General features: G+C 43.3%; 1 protein-coding gene across 5 annotated transcripts; it reads left to right on the top strand.

Annotated features, from left to right (window-relative positions):
* Positions 1 to 457: 457 nt before the first annotated feature.
* LOC125768343 (caM kinase-like vesicle-associated protein) lies at positions 458 to 15,920 on the top strand. 5 transcript variants are annotated; one of them, XM_049435855.1, is made up of 10 exons: positions 458 to 1,278; positions 4,428 to 4,589; positions 9,464 to 9,554; positions 10,510 to 10,713; positions 10,797 to 11,138; positions 11,216 to 11,368; positions 11,435 to 11,591; positions 11,664 to 11,877; positions 13,529 to 14,385; positions 14,446 to 15,920. In XM_049435855.1, exons 2-10 carry the CDS (start codon positions 4,556 to 4,558, stop codon positions 15,481 to 15,483), a joined length of 3,090 nt encoding a protein of 1,029 aa, XP_049291812.1. In that variant the 5' UTR covers positions 458 to 1,278; positions 4,428 to 4,555; the 3' UTR covers positions 15,484 to 15,920. The 5 variants fall into 5 exon arrangements, with proteins under 5 accessions (XP_049291812.1, XP_049291811.1, XP_049291809.1 ...); XM_049435854.1 differs by having other exon boundaries at positions 11,435 to 11,576; positions 13,529 to 15,920; XM_049435852.1 differs by having other exon boundaries at positions 13,529 to 15,920.
* Positions 15,921 to 16,668: the final 748 nt, after the last annotated feature.

The following is a 16,668-nucleotide window of genomic DNA, read 5'->3' as shown; positions in this document are numbered from 1 at the left end:
GTCTAATGTCCGCGTGTCCTTCGGTTGATTCATTAGCAGATATGTTTCTAACAGATAGACTGCTTTTTGGGAGAGATCTAACAGGAGAGTGAATGTTGGGTTGGAAAACTCAACAGACTTTTGCTAGGTAACTCGCGAGTGATCGATTAAATATGTGGTGGCAGATCATTAAATTCACCCGAAATACTTGATCATGATCGCTTATCAATAGCGTTAGACAAATTTGTCTAATTCTCGGATAAATAATTCCAATCTGTTAAGTACAAACTGTGAGTAAGTGTTGGATGCTGCAGATCGGACCAGTTTCCACTCAACTCTCCGACTGCAAAACGAACAAAAGTCACTCACGCTCGCCGTACCAGTTTGAAGGAAGTGCAGATCGGTCGGCGCAAAAACGTACTGCGCAACTCGAATGTACGCCAGCTGCGCTTGAATTTTGCACCTTTTGCAGAAGCCATTTTTCGGAACCGGGCGCAGAACAGTAGAGCGATTCTCAGTGCTGCTCTCGGTGCGATACGACGTGCGAGCAAAGACGTAGCTCGGCGCGTGCTTGATCGAGAAACGGAGCAGGGAAAATAGTATCATAATTCGCCTCCTTCAGCAAAAGAAAAGAAAAAGAAAGTTGATCAGTTCCGTGTATCGATTGTCTGGTGGAAAAGTCGACGCAGAAGGAAGTTCACGTATCACGAATTTCTGGGAGCTTTTTTTTAGAGAAAACGTACGTAAAAAAGCGCAAAAGAAAAGAGTTCTGTGAAGGAGAGGAATTAGTAAAAAAAACAAACACAATTGAAGAAAAAAGAAAAACCACATCCAGCGCTTGTTCTAAAGTGTTTTCCGTGCATCGAACAAACGTGTTTAGCCCTTTCCAAAGTGCCGTGCGTGTGAGTGTGTGTGGTAAGCGAATAAAAAGGGAGAAAAAACAAAACCGCGTATCATCTGGCCGTGTTCACGTATTTCGGTCTTTCGTTTCGAAGAAGAAACCATCGAGTCAAGTGCGTTTTAGTACTGCGCTACAAACAAGTGGAAGAAAGGAACATAAGTAAACCGGGTTCGGCAACGACTGTTTATCTCCCGTAAGCAGTGAAAGAAGTAACGTTTCCGGGGAAAGAAAAGCGAACAACAAGAGTGTCGTTGAATGTGAATTTTTCGGTTTGTATTCGAACCGAAACGATCGTATACGGTATTTGTGTGAGGGTGTAATTATCTTCAGAAGACGATCGATGACAACTACCTGTTAAGTGGTTAAATGTTTTGCTACAGCAGTATAAAATTCTAAAGGTGAATATTTTACTTTGCGATGCTTTTTAGTACACATTTTTAGTACAATAGTCTTGCTAGTAGTAATTGTAGTATGTGAGGCGTCAAACCTGATCAGAACTATATCTGGATGTAAAATTAAATTGGTTTCTAGTGCTACAAGAACTTTAAACCTTGAGTTCCTGATCCAATGTTGTGTTTAATCTGTAGAAATAAGGAGATCACCTCTTGTTCCTTAGTACTTCTCTCTCTGCCTGGTTTTAACGACCTTACAGATCACGCCGGCCATTTCTGGCTTTCTAGACTTATTTTACCACGTAGCCGGATAGTCAGTCCTTGCTACGGGAGGAAGACCGTCGGATGGGATTTGAACCCGGTCCCTGCCGTGTGGACAGGCGCCGTTTATCATATGCACCACCGGGCCGCCCCAAAGTAAAGTCCTTAGTACTTATTTACACGTTTAAGAATCGCCATCCATTCTAACTTGTTTCTGGTTATATTGTTTGTAATAATAATTGAGTACGATTGGACCTTTTAGTAGTTAGTTTTAGTGAGATAAAATAGCCGCAAACTCGCATTAAATTCAAAAGCCGCCTTTAAGACTATTCGGGACAGACATCTTAACAAAACCAGACAGAATAGGCCGCAGAATTGTTGCAACAGACACAAAGCATTTTAAAGAGTCACTTCACTAACAAACCCCTCTTTTGTCACACACAACGTACAGTGGATCGAAATGAGGACATCGAAGGGTAAACATAACCTCATACAACCAACCAACTACCTTCACAAAATGACAGATAAAAATCCCTACTTTTTCGTATCGGAAATTCATCACCGGAGCACAGACTGAACAGACCGAAATCCCCCCCTCATGTCTAAAGATCCCTGGTCTGGTTTTGTATGCGTGCGTGTGTGTGTTTGTTTTTTTTCTCCCCTATTGGCGACATAATGGCGACGAGGCGTAAGGAATGCACTTTTCATTTGAGCGTCCGCTTTACCGACGCACAAACACACGTGCGCAACAACGGTTTACGCACACTACGCTGGCATGCGTTACGGGGAAGGGATCCAAATGGTGGAATGATGTGTCTGGGAATGAAAACAAAAAAGTAAAAAGAAACGAAAGCGAGTCGAATGAAAAAGGGACCAAGGTCCGTTACATGTGGCGATGGGAAATGGCGTGAGTGGCCAGCTTGGAATGTGCACAGGAAAAAAAAACGAAGAAATTTTCCCTTTTTCCACGTCCGGATGTTCCGCCACCAGATGGCGCGACTCTTCCAATTGGAAATTGATCGTTTTTTTTTAGAACGAACAACCCAAAACGCGTGCAAAACACGCAAGACGAAAGGAAGAGAGCGAGAGAAACTGGGTTCGAACTAACCTTGAGAAGGGCCTGGGAAGTATGTTTATTTCTGGTATCGGTGGCAGGGTTCCGTGTGTGTTTTACTTCCACCACCATCACCATCTTCTTTTGGATGTTTAGTTGAAACGTCCGACGTGATCATTTTCCTCGCTGTCACCATCTTTAGTCGGTGATCAATTCTTCAGTAGTGACTGTAGTTGCTGATGCCACTTTCCCCTTTGCACGTTACGTCACCGGGAACGCGGTTGGAAGTGTAAGGGTGGCCAGCTTACGTCGAACTCATCGTCGTCGGCAATTTCCAAAAATAAGCATCTTCCATTCTACTCTCACACACGCACACATACAGGCCCACACCGTTACGAGTGTTGGGTAGTGGATAGAAATCACACCACAACGCAGGAATGTGACGGGACTGTATCTCTCCAGAGTACGTCAGTGATGTTGGGTACCTCGGTACCATTCATCCATTTTGTCGATCGGCATGGTGCGCAAGGGAAAACATCGCAAAAAAAATGGTTGACACGTATACAAACATCGTGTCACGAATACACACAGACACGTTTGTTGAGGGCGTTTGTTGATGAATTTGTACACGTTGCGTTTGATTTAATCGTTTTTTCCCCCGTTTGGCGAACATCGTACTTTGATTAGCTTCGACGCAATTTGTTTACACATTGTGGGATAACTTCCTTCCGGATCGTACACCCAGTGGAATGACCGTATAAGGGAAAGTCGGTCGAAGATAATGCGGCTTCGATTGTAAATCCCGACGTAATCCAAACTAGCGAAACATCCGACAACCAGACGGCACGGATTGGATTTTAAGCGGCTTAAAAGAAAATCGCTTTCCTATGCGTCATTGACATGTATGAATATTTTGATTTCGTTTCGTTTTTTCTCTCGTAAATTTGAAATTTTTTATAAGGAAACCACTTCCGCTACCGGTACGAAAAAGGTGAATGGAACGGTAAATAACCACACCACATTGCCCACCGAGCGGAAGTGGGAAACACCGCCCCATCTTGACCCCCTTAACCTAGTTGCCTTTCCCTCGGTTTGTTTGTCCTTATCTACCCTTTTCTCTTCTAGTACTTCTGCTACAAAATCTAGAGTCATGGTTGATGAAAGTTGGCATGCAAACGCCATTATTCGGGCCACTGTGTGGTGTGTGTTAGATGATCGGGTGTTTGTTTTTTTTTTCTCTTCTCTGTTTTACGTCCTGATACTGATCGGATTTGCTCGTCGCCCCCACAATGGAGGTGAAAGTGAAAGGGAAGCCGTTTATGTGGGAGCCGACAATTAACACCCACGGTGGGACACAGCGACAGACGGGCTAGGCTAATTAAACCATGCGAAGAATTTGAACTCATTGAAGCATTAACGATCGATCGGTGGTGCAGTACGCTCGGGACGACGGTTCAGAAACGACGTGCAAGCAAAAGGGACGAAAAACGCTAGCAGCTGTTGTGCAGATTTTCTGTGTTACAACCCTGTGCGAGGTACGGTAAGGGGGAAGTTGAATAAAGAAAAATGGCGCTACCACATTTCAAGTGCACTGCAATTACACACCAATTACGTTTGACAAAAAATTGTCAATTTTGCATTTTGCTCTGTGGTTGTTTGGCAACTAAAGAGCAATCGTTCGAGAAATTACTACCGGTGGTATGTTATACGAGAGACGATTTCAATGATTTGCGAAGCTAGTCAAGAATCAAATTTAAAAATTACAAATACCTTTTCTATGGTAGAAATAAAAACGATTTTCATATATTAATAATAAAATCCTCTTTGTCAATTTTTACAGATCTAATGCAGTACAAGCACGTTGGCAGCTAGGAGAATCAAATAACAGAAAAAGAGGATTGTAACAAAACATCTACCTTCAACCATTCATAGTAAGAATCGCGACAGAAACCAACATTACCTGCTAACATGATTCACGTGGACGAAACAGATCCCCTCGGTGGTAAGTAATCTTTTGTTAATTATTTATTACTTTTTGCTTAAAAAATTAATTACAAACATTATAATTGAGCTAATAAAATCACATTAGATTTTTTTCGATTTCGGCTCAATTAGAAAAATACAATTGTATTATGTAAATGCATTAAAATAGTGTAAATAATAGATATAAGTGGTTTGAGAATGGAAAATCCACGTACCGCGTGCTTCGGTACCATTAACCAGGCGTCTCCATCGAATTGGCACGCGTCTCCATCAAATAACCAGGCGTCTCCATCGTATCGTTGTTATGTAGTTATTTTTTTAAATTATTTTATTTTAGACACATTTTATTCCATAAATTAAACCTTTTATTTTCGTCGTATAATAATCATCGTTCGAAGGTACGCATTCCTGTAATTATACACATTCTTCTTCTTGAACTTGAGAAAGCCATTACAATGCATTAACACCTTTAATTGTTACCGGTTGTCTACCAGCGTTTGTTGCGCGTTGGATAGGTGCGAAAGACGCTACCTGTGACAATTTAAAAAAAAAACAATGCAAAGAAAAACAAACACGCAAAACACTTGTTTAAAATATTTGTCATCGTTCTTGTTTCCATCTGGCGGATCTCGGGTAATTTGTGTGTTTGTGTGTGGAAAGGTATTTCTGTTTTCGTCTCCTACGCGAAGCGTACAGTACACATTTCATGACAATCAACCACGTTCATGTATTTTGATGATTAATGTTTGCAAAAGAAGAAAAGTAGAACCAACAGCGTACAAATGTTCGGGTGGTATGGTCAACAATTAATAGCAAAAAGCAATGTTTGGAATGTGAGTGAAAGTAATGGTCTACTTTCTTTCTGGATCGCTTCAACGGCAAAAACCACATGCGTTTCTTATTAACACTTCCTCCGAGAGAAATTTTTGCCAGACTCGTTTTTTTTTTGTGTAGGAGTTAAATAAATCCTCCAACACGCAGCGAAGCGTGTCGAAGCATAGAACGGTCGCGGGCATTATATTGTTCCGTGGGATAGATTTTCAAGTGTGACCGAAATAGGTTGAAACATTAATATTATTTTATGTTCTCGAGCAGCGAAAGAAAGTTTTTCGGTTTTGTGCAAGATTAATGATTGTCACGCTGGAGGTCAGGCGTTTTCGCCCGTAAGCTATGGCTTTTTGGTTGAATATTTATTTTCACTCTCGTACCTTTTCCTGAAATAGCGAAAAGGACAGTGCTGACAAGGTTGAACGGGTTTGCTGAATCGCTGTATCGCTAAAGTGCAAGGTCAATCAAAGTTTAGTTTCCACTATTAGAGAGACTATTTTTTGTCTAGCAATAAGTTATATAATACACTTTTAAAAACAATATTTTACAAAGAAAAAAATGTTTTCATCTTGTTCAGTATAACAGTTATAACTATAAGTATAACAGTCAGTATAATCATCATCAAATTGCATCAAAATGGATAGATAAGAAGAGAATAGTTTTCGTACTCGTTTTTAGTACAAATCGAATGTCTGCCAGTGTATTGGAAAATGGAGCTAAAAATAAGCAACGAAACGGGATTTTTTCCCCCTATTTCGTTTTTCCTAGATTCGCAAAAACGATGGTGCCATTCATGTGTGTTGTGGGTGCGCCATTTATATTTTTGTTTTCGTAACACATTTTTGCGCGTTTCACAGCAAAATATTCCTTCTGCGTACGGTATTGTTCAATGTTTCACACAGACAGTTTGTTTGTGGCTTTGTGCAATAGAGAAGCCAACAAACAAGAGTTCATTTTACCACCCTTTGTACGATCAAATCGATTACGCGTCGATCGTTGTTGAACGATCGTTTGATTAATATTTGGTTCACCCGTTGCCAGGGTTCTGTTTCGTTTCTTCTCCGGACGCGCCGGCGTCTTTTTTGCTTACTAGTAACGGTGAGAAACGACAAGTGGATGAGTGATGAACGAACGTTACAGCTGGGTAAGCGATAGTGAGGAAACGAAATGTTGAAAAAAATCGTTGTTTCGAAGCCAAAACTCGGACCAAGATTAATGTCCGTACAAGCGAACCGCAGGCTAAGCTTTAAAGCGTTCTAGAATACGGCCAAAATGGTAGGCGAATGTTTAAAAAAAAGGAAGGCATATAAATTGAGATGAACCAACAGTATCACCGATATTTTTTTTTATTTCGCTTTTTGGTTGTTATTTGCCATCATTGGCCTCGCACAAGTCAAGGTATCGTGTGAATGTACCGGGCGTAGATTGGCGTTTGTTTTGCTTTAGGTGAGGCTAGAGCACACAACCCCGGGGAACAGTGCAATGGCCGCTAGTGCAAAGACGAAGAGTCGTTCATTGAGCGTTTGATTCGGTACATTTAAACCGGACGATGATTGCAATTTCCCGAAATAAAGACATCCTCTGCTTGGGACATTACCTTCCCGTTCTTCTCATCAGATAGCAAAAACAGTTAGGAACACAGGAAATGATGCAGTTTTCGTCGTCTGCCCTGCAGGTCCTTAGGAACATTCGTTCACATCGCACCGAACCAACGGATGGCATCAGCGCTCAAGGGCACGCCAGGGTGCATTTGCGTTGAATTGGCGCTACTTTGACCGTGGCTAATAATAATTAGAATGAAAATGTAAATATACAGCTCTTCCTACGCGTGTATTATTTGGTCAATTGAAGCAATAATCGATGAAATTCTGGCCGGTGCGGACGTAAGAGTACTTACGGAGCAGGAGGTTGTTTTAGGTAATTAATACAAAAAAATACTTTGATTCGCTGCTATTTTCATACAAAAAACGAAAATATACGGTAATGCAGATTATTTGGGGTTTATTTTATGAACGGTTGTATTTGTACTAAATTTTGAAATTTTGTACGTCAACATCTTGACATCTTTTGATCATCTTGACAAAGCTCTCCATTTAAGCATTTGATTGTGATTTGACTTTGATCCTGAGATATCTTTTTAGATGCGAAATTAAATACAATTTAATGATGAAGCTGAACAAGTTTGATGTAATAATCCTTGAACTTGATCTAATTCATCTTATGATAGTCCAATCCAATAAATGTGAGATAAAGGGAATACGAGCGGTATGGATACGTTTATTACAAGGAACAGTATTGAGTTATGCGTAGTGACACGCGCGAATGCCTGGCTTCGACTGACTCTCTCGCCTCCTAGCTGTCACTTTGCTGTCATTTGAGCGGGGGGTAGCCCTGTCCTACATAAATATAAATAATTCAGATAATCTAAGTATCTTGATCTACAAAGAGAGTTTCAGTAGTATCCTTTTTCAAATCCTTCCACATTCTAAGCACAATATTAGCTGATAGAAGCGACTGATCATCCAGTGTTCAGCCACATATCAGATATAGTTGTCAAAGTTAGACCAAAATTACTCAAAATTATGAAACACAAGTTCTTCAAGAAACTGTATTTTTTTTTCTTTATATTGAACAATACAAGAAACGAAACTTAATTTTAAACTCAGGTAACATTGTTAAGAACATTATTAAATTTTCCCTATGCCATGTCAAATCCTGCACCGACACGATGAGAGACGTAACCGCTTCAACTATTCCGAACGACGACTTTACAACAAGTGCCAAATGACCATATCTGTTCACCGTTTATGGCCACCTCAAGCCATTCCATTCCTCGCAGCCCCACGGATGTACATCCATACTTCTACAGACTGAGCGACTGAGTGGCTAAAAGTATTCAAAATTACATGACAGGTCATCTTCAGTTATCCCGCCCATGACTCTTTCGTCCGATTAAGATCGCTTGCCAACATCATTTCCTCAATCGCACCAAAATCGTGGTCTGTTGCCAACACGAACAGGGAAATAAACAGCGACTCAATTCGGTTCCGATGGGAGGGAGTGTCTCTTATCCCCCCGGGGTGGGGGGGGGAGGTTTTTATGCAGCTACAGCCGTGTCGATGGCCGTAAGTGATATATTTGCTTTTCACGTTGCCCCGGTACACCAGTGGCGACGTGTGTATACATGCAGTGGAATTAATTTATTCAATCCGGTCTACTAAACGCCGACACCGGCTCTAATCCAATTGACACACAGTTGATCAGGCGGCTAAACAAACTCGCCCTAGCCATCAGATTGATTGAAGTGGAAATGTGTGAAGACATGTAAACATTCCGGGACGATTACTCCAATTCCACTGCAAGAGAAGCGAATCCAACCAGCAAGATATATGTCCGATAGGATGCGATCAGTACTGAGTAGACAAAACAGTACCGAAGTGCTCTGCGGAATTCCTTGCGAACCGATGCCAAGAGTAAGTGGACGCGATGTTCTGCACATCGTTCCGAACATGCGGGATGCAATCGATATTTGTGGTGACATTCGTGCAATCGCGCAACCACCATTTTGACGGTCAAACAAACGGTCACTGTCGGCACTGTCAGTGCACTTTGGACTTTTCTACTGTGCTACTCGCAAAACAGATCTCTCACGGTCAATTTTAAGCACAACAGGTTAAATCAATTTCGTTGCCGAAGTGCGCAGTTGTTTGTCTTCCTGTTACTGTTTTAACATCTGCCTGTACGGTAAATTGAACTCGATCGTTGTGTACTAAAATTGTGTTTTTTTAGTACAGATCACTTGCAAATTGTCAAATGTCAAACTGGAAAGCAATATTTACTATTCATGACACAAACATACACAGCGGGAAAGTGTCGATCACCATGTTTCGATTATTTACTTTGACAGTTGACTAAAAAACCGGGAATTAGTACAATATTGGAATAGTGTCTTCTTCTGTCAACTTCAATTAAAGCTTAGTATTTCACTTAATAAATCATTTAATTGTATGTACTCTCTCTCTCTCTCTCTCTTTCTCTCTCTCTCTCTCTCTCTCTCTCTGGCAGACATACCACCAGCGTTCCCGTACCGAGAGGTGGAAATTAAGCGCGGCATCGATCCAAAACAGATATACGAGCTCAGCTCCGAACTTGGCAGGTCAGTAACGAAGCACGCAGCAGTTGTTCGGGTGGTGGTTGTGGCCAGTTTAAAATTAGAACGCATCAGAACGCGTCCCCACATCCACCGATCGGCTTGTTTGTCGCGACACGGGGCCCGTTTTTTTTTCGGTCCGGATGGCGATTGTCCATCTTTCATCATCCGTTTGACATCGTTCGGGGGGGTTTCGCGGCAAGCGAACTCGATTCCTTAGCAACCTGACCATGTGCGGGGTCAAGCAGATTCCTTTACCATGAGCGGAGGGTGAAGTTGTTTTTCCATCCGCAAACCGGCCACGTTTACGTGGTCGTGGAACGGGAGCAGAACGTCGAAAACGATGTCAGTCGGTGTTTGTAGCACCTGTTAGTGTCCGTAGGGTTTTTGGTGAGAAAGAGATCAACAGTGGAGGTGCTTATAATCCACACCAATGGTTGCACCGTGAGTCGTCACCCCAAAAAGGCTAACGTTCTTTGGCGGGCAAGTTAGTACTCACGTGGTACAGCCAATATTCCTAACGTTCGTTAGTGTTAAACGTGCCAGAACGTGTCTATCGATTTTAGATAGACCCAGCATAAGACGATGGTCAAGAATGTTAAGCGCTAGATGCCAATGGCCCGATCCATACCGGCGACTTGCAACCTTCAGCATGTTGCACGTGTACCGATGTTAAACAGATTTCCTGTCGCACACAATAAATATTACTAAGACGAAGGCGTTTAAATTGGGGAAAAAGAGAAAAGAAAAAGTATGCCAGAATCAATCGGAAATATAAAGCTAATGTATTGACATTCCGTACCGTATGCGTCATCGCGCTATTAATTTTCCGCGACCAGAGTTCATCGATCATAAGTTTATTAATAGGAGGACATTAGTTAATCAGCTGAATATGTAGAACCGCAGCACCTGAAAATGACTTCACCATTTTTTATTGCTTTCTTCCCTTACCCCAACCAAGAGGTAAGTTCGGTGTCGTCTACAAATGCAAGGAAAAGTCGACGGGTGTCCGTCTGGCGGCCAAATTCATCCAGATCGTAAAGAAGGGCGACCGGCGTAATATAGAGCGCGAGGTACATATGATGAATGTACTGCACCATGCAAAGATCGCCCAGCTGTATGCGGCGTACGAGTACGATCGTACCTTCTGCGTCATGATGGAGCTGTAAGTGGTTGCAGGCCCCGGTGTTTGTACGCCGATTTGTGGTTTTTGTTTAATAATCTATCCCTAACCCTGGCTGTTTGCAGCGTCGAGGGTGGCGAACTGTTCGACCGTGTGTTGGACGAAAAGTTCATACTCACCGAGAAGGCGTGTGCGATCTTTATGCGTCAGATCTGTGATGCGGTTGCGTACATACACGGCAATAACATCATTCATCTGGACATGAAGCCGGAGAACATACTGTGCCTGACCGAGAGCGGGAATCGGATCAAGATAATCGATTTTGGACTGGCCCGTGAGTACGATCCGGACAACAAGCTGCAGGTGTTGTTCGGTACGCCCGAGTTTGTTGCACCGGAGGTAGTCAACTTTGAGGCGATCTCGTTCGCGACGGACATGTGGAGTGTTGGCGTTATTGCCTACGTACTGTAAGTTGTGCGGGAGTGTACTTAGAATCTTCTCAAATGTTTTAACGGAGGTTTTTTTTCTCTTTCTTTCGGTACAGTGTTTCCGGATTATCTCCATTTGCCGGTGAGGATGATATCCAAACGATGGGAAACATCACCATTGGCCGGTACGATTTCCTAGATGAAGCGTTCGATAACGTATCCGAAGAGGCTATTGACTTTATAAACCGATGTTTGGTGAAGGAACAAAAGTAAGTAGCAGCTGCTCGAGATAAAGCGCAGTTGTGACTAATTTGCTCTATTTCTTACCCTTCCAGGGAACGGCTTACAGCGGAAGATGCGCTCAAGCACAAGTGGATCAAGCGGAAACCACAGTTCTATCCAACAAATCGACGACCATCCCTCACCAACTTTAAACCCATTCTGCTGGAAAGCAATAACAACAGTAGCAATGTTACGGTAGGCGATAAACACGTACGAAAATCTGGCCTGAGCTTCCCACTCGATGGACGATTCATGGTGCATGTGTGTGTTTTTTTTTCGCAGAACGCCGAAATAGCGAAGGACAACCTGAAGGAGCTGGTGGGCAAATGGGACGAAACGCCCAACAATCGGTACGCGTTCGAGCAGGACACCGAGAACATTATTGCACCGTCCGGTGAAACCGTACAGCTGCGAAGACCAACGCTACCGGAGCTGGCAGGTCTAGCGAACGGTAGCAGCAATACGTCCGGCAGCCGGAGAGGCAGTATAGCGCGAGGTTAGTCATCGATCGGCACGTGATCGAGTTGCGTTGCGTTCTCGTTTTCTTTTCTCTCGCTGTTTTCCCATAGCTAAACGGCACAACTTGGTTAAGAAAGTTAGATGTTTAGAAGTAATTTTCAACAAAAAAAGTGCCAGTTAGCCTTTTGTGGAAGAATTACTATTTTATACTCAAAGAAAAACACCCACACAAACTATATCCTTTATTTCACGCTTCATCATCATCATCATCATCATTATCGGTAGGTGCATTTTGGAATGAAATTTAGTGTACAAAAGCAAACGCTTTATCGAACTAACACCGTTAGCAGAGCGGCATAATTGGCAGTATAACGTAACGTTTCGTAACTCACCTACAAATCATGTCAGCTTCGGAACCCCGCAACTATATCTCAACGCACTCGCGCAATTGTACAGTACTTTCCTTGAGTGTTTCCTAACGTATCTCTTTTCGTCTTTCTTTTCCTTCTACTTTTTTTTTTTGCCATAATGCAACTTCTGGGTTGCGCTTGTCCACCGGTGTCGGTCGGTTGTATAAACTGTTTTGACCCCCACATTTCCCTATTTTAGACCGTGACAGTAAACTAAGTATACTGTTTCCTCTTTAAGTGGAAATAGTATCCGGAACCATAAGTTTTTGTATTAGCTCCTAAAAAACAAAATACTTTCGTAGGGCAATTGTTTACCGAACCGAAGCTATTCAGTTAGTTATGGTTTGGGTCGATGTAAATAAATTCATTTCGCCAAATGCTTCTCGTGCCGACACCAGCTGTGACCCAAGCTTATTCGATCGCAACGACGCAGCGCCCGACGACGGTAGTGTCCGACGAACTTCACATATGTACAAAGCAAAAAAAAAACACACGCACAAAAATGACGACCTGGACCTGAACGACCTGGGGAAGAAAAAAATGTAATATTCGTTATAGTGAATCTCTCCTCGTTTTTTTTTGATAATTATGTTCCCCGCCCCGTTTGTGTCCCATTTTTTTTCCTAATGCCGGTAACAACTGGTTTGCCGTGTTTGATTTGACATTGTAGCAACTAACTGACCATTTGATTCTGTCCGGTTGTTTCTTTTCGATAGTTTACTCATGATTTCCATTTTGAAAATTAATACTTTGATATGTTTATGAAGTACTTCTTGATGTTTGAAAATGTTAGGACGTAGGAATTTCATCCAACATGATCACCAGATCATTTGCTTTGGTTGTTGCTTATATGCGTGCTTATGAGTTCTTGCTTCATTTTTTTTCCTCCTTTTTTGCGTATTAACCCTATCTGCGTCGGTGTGTCTGAAAATCTTCCTAATCTTCGATGATGATCCTTCTTACGGTGATGATGATGATGATGATGATGATGAGATCAGCTTGCCGCAAACGTATGGATGTACAAGCAGCATCACCGGAGTTGCTAAACGAAAGCTAAACGAAGGGATAATACCTATTCCAGCGCAACGCGTATGGTGCGGAAATGTTAGCTTGCGTGTGAATGTCTCTCTTACAATTATTATTCTGCTAAAGTCTTACTACTATGGCATGCCCGTTTCAGAAGCAGCTGCAAAAGAAATCGCATACTAATCTAGCTCTTTTGGTTCAATTTTGCTATCTTCCATTTGTAACCGAATACGCCAATATATGCATATATAGCCATTGACACGAATGAAGATCAAGAGAACAACGCCGAAAATGAAGCACCGAATGCTGGGAGCGTTTTGCATCACAGTAACCATTATCACTGCGACGATCAAAAGCAGCAGCATCCGTATGAGCCGCCGATAGTGCTTGAGTTGACGCAACAGCGTGACGCTGAATCGAATGAGCCCGAAACGATCCGTAGCGCGGTGCTTGACAGTGGCTTTACGCTCCCAACTAATACTAGCAGCTCGCAACTGACAGCAGCAACACCAGCGTCCACTATTTGCGCTACTAACAACGAACGATTTGACAGCTGTCAACGCAGCAGTACCACCCGCTGCGATGTAGAAACTGTGCGGGAAAGTAATGCTGGTAGTAGTAGTAGTAGTAGTAGCAGTAGTGTTTGCAGTAGTGATAGTAATACCAGTATTAGTGACTATAGTAGCTTAGCAAGGGAGAAGAACAGTTCGCCTGCGACTAACCAGCAGAAAGCTTGCGCAACTGACGGTGATCGTGAGCCGGCATCAACGATCATCGTCAGCGTCGTCCAACAGCAGTCCGACCCGCCCACCACACCTTCATCCACCGACACACACACTGATACAAACCAATCCCATGGACGTCCGAACCGTACGTCCGTGTCGTCCGATTTCCTCTGCCTTTCCGCAGATAGCGATTCCATGGCGTCCTCCTGTGACACTACGGCAAGCGTATGTACGGAACCGGGCCCATCACCCACACCACCACCCGCTGACAGTCAACATCCACACAACCACCTACAACACCCATCAGCGTCACCTGCACACCAATCGGATGCTCTGGCAGCAAGTACCGTGAGTGGCAGTGTGGCCGAAACACACCGGGACAAGGTACGTGACGATTTGCGCAAACTATCCGATTTACTAAAGCTTTCCCTCACGAACGTGAAGGCACTGGATGGGGTGGACACACCGACCGAGGGCACAACGATGGTGACCACACCTACCTCACCGGGGCCAGCGCTCGAACAGCTCGACAGTGAGCTGGAAAATCTGAAGTCGAAGGTGAACACAATCCGCACATCCCGGGCACAGAACAAACTGAACGAATTAGCCCAACGGCCCGACTTTCTTGCAAACGATCCATTCAAGCTGCCGACGTTCCGCTTCCTGCCCAAATCGATCAGTCTCTGCAATGAGGATTCGGTGTTCAAGGAGAACTATACGAAGTTTTGTGATCGGAATGCGACGTCCCGTGACACGCGGGAGCAATCGCAGGAAACGATCGTCAGCGAGAAGCCCAACACCACCGGTACGGTTGGGCGCAAGAAGTCTTCGACCACTTCGTCGACAACCAAGAAGAAAGTCCGGAACCCGGAAGATGCGGCCTCCACCACAACGACTACGACAACCACCACAACGTTCGCCAGCACTGCCTCGGGACGGATCGCGTCGACCACCACCGTGCGGAAGACGATCGTTAAGCAGCAGAAGGTAGTAATGGATGAAGCCGTGTCGACCACAACCGGTAGTACTACGGAAAGCAGAAGATCGATCGCTCCAACGAAAAGCCTCGATATGCCCTCCGATGCTAAGCTAACCCATTCGGCATCGATCAAACGTACAAAGTTCCGCGTGAATCAGCTCAGCAGCCGGGATGTGCCGGTAGCGATTAATTCCGTCGCCCGTCGTTATCTCGAACGAAGCGGCGTACAGGATGACCTCTTGTCGACGGGTACGGCACGAGTGTCCCACACGGCGACCCAACCAGGTTTGACAACGCTGGACGATACGGTGACGGCGAACAATCTGCGCAACAATGCGATACGACTGCGCAGCTCGGTTTCGGTCGATTGGGACGCGATGGATGCGGTTGAAAATCGTTCGATGAAAACGATCAACACCTTTCTGAAGCGGCACGCCGTGGCTAGTTCGGCTGTGAAACAGATCCAGGCACAGCTGGAGGCAACCATCACAACGCACAAGTAGGTTGTTGCGTGCGTTCGTCCTTTAGGTGCGCGACAGAATTGTACATACAATGTTCGCCCACTGTCTCTATATACGCCATGTGTATTTATAAAGTAGGGTTTTATTTATCGACGATCGAGCGGTGAAGCGAAGGATTCAATGTTTAGCGTGTAACGTGTATAGTAGATCGCGTACGGGGTTTGTACTTGTAGGGATTAACGTTTAGATTAGATGCAAGGAAGTTCGAGCAGATAAAAACAAATCACGAATCGCTTTGCACTATTATGGCTCGCGTAATGCACAGTGACACAAACGAGGTAGGGACATTTGCGGAGAGAACGGTAGCTGTGTTATGCATATTGATCCAATTGCTCCGTACGTGAAACAATAAGCGGAGGGGGAAACCTCCTTAAAGAAAATGTATACTGAAATAAAGAATATACGTAAAGCTAGCTAAATGGAAGAGTTTCGTTTCTTCTTAATAAAACATAAAGATTTGTTTTTTTGTTGGATGTCTTTTAATCGCTAGAGCGAATTTCCGCTAGGAAGCTAACAAGCAAACAAAAGATTTAAACGACGCCTAAAAGTATGCAATTGGTTTCATCTTGCCAATGGAAGCATTTGTAGTTACATGAAATGTAGGAAATGCTTAAAAAGACTTCTGATACTTCGAGCTGTAGTAATGCCAGGCAGCTAACACGAATGAAATTATACTTTATTGTATTGGATGATTTTCTCTATTAATAGTATTTTAATTTGAATTAATAAATCAAATAGAATATTGCCCATCGCTGGCATTGACGTGCCAAAAAACCAAATTCTTAACCGATAGTTAACCTTACTTTTTGGAGTAATCCTCGTAGTATGCCATTTTTCGATGTCCTCATATCATTGGAACTACATGGCAGAACGGAATCGATGATTTTCTGATGATGAGATATCTGGTCAAAATACCCACTCTTACCATTTCCACATAGGTATTCACTGATTTGTCATCAAAAGATAAACGTTGTCATGTTGCAGAATGCATTTCAACCTAATTGTTTGCAGAATTATTGCAAAACCGATCGTTTATGCTGCAGAACTCAAGCTCTTTGATAGAATCCCGTCAACGTTCTCCATTTTTGACTTTAACAGCTCATAGTAGTTTATACCGATCTCCGGTCCCGCCAGCTCATTTTCTATGAACTTTTTTGACTCCAGAGG

The sequence above is a fragment of the Anopheles funestus genome, chromosome 3RL (genome assembly GCF_943734845.2).
Source record: "Anopheles funestus chromosome 3RL, idAnoFuneDA-416_04, whole genome shotgun sequence".
NCBI classification, from domain to species: Eukaryota; Metazoa; Arthropoda; class Insecta; order Diptera; family Culicidae; genus Anopheles; species Anopheles funestus.
Note: the sequence above shows the minus strand (reverse complement) of the source record. Positions and strands in the feature narration are given on the sequence as shown.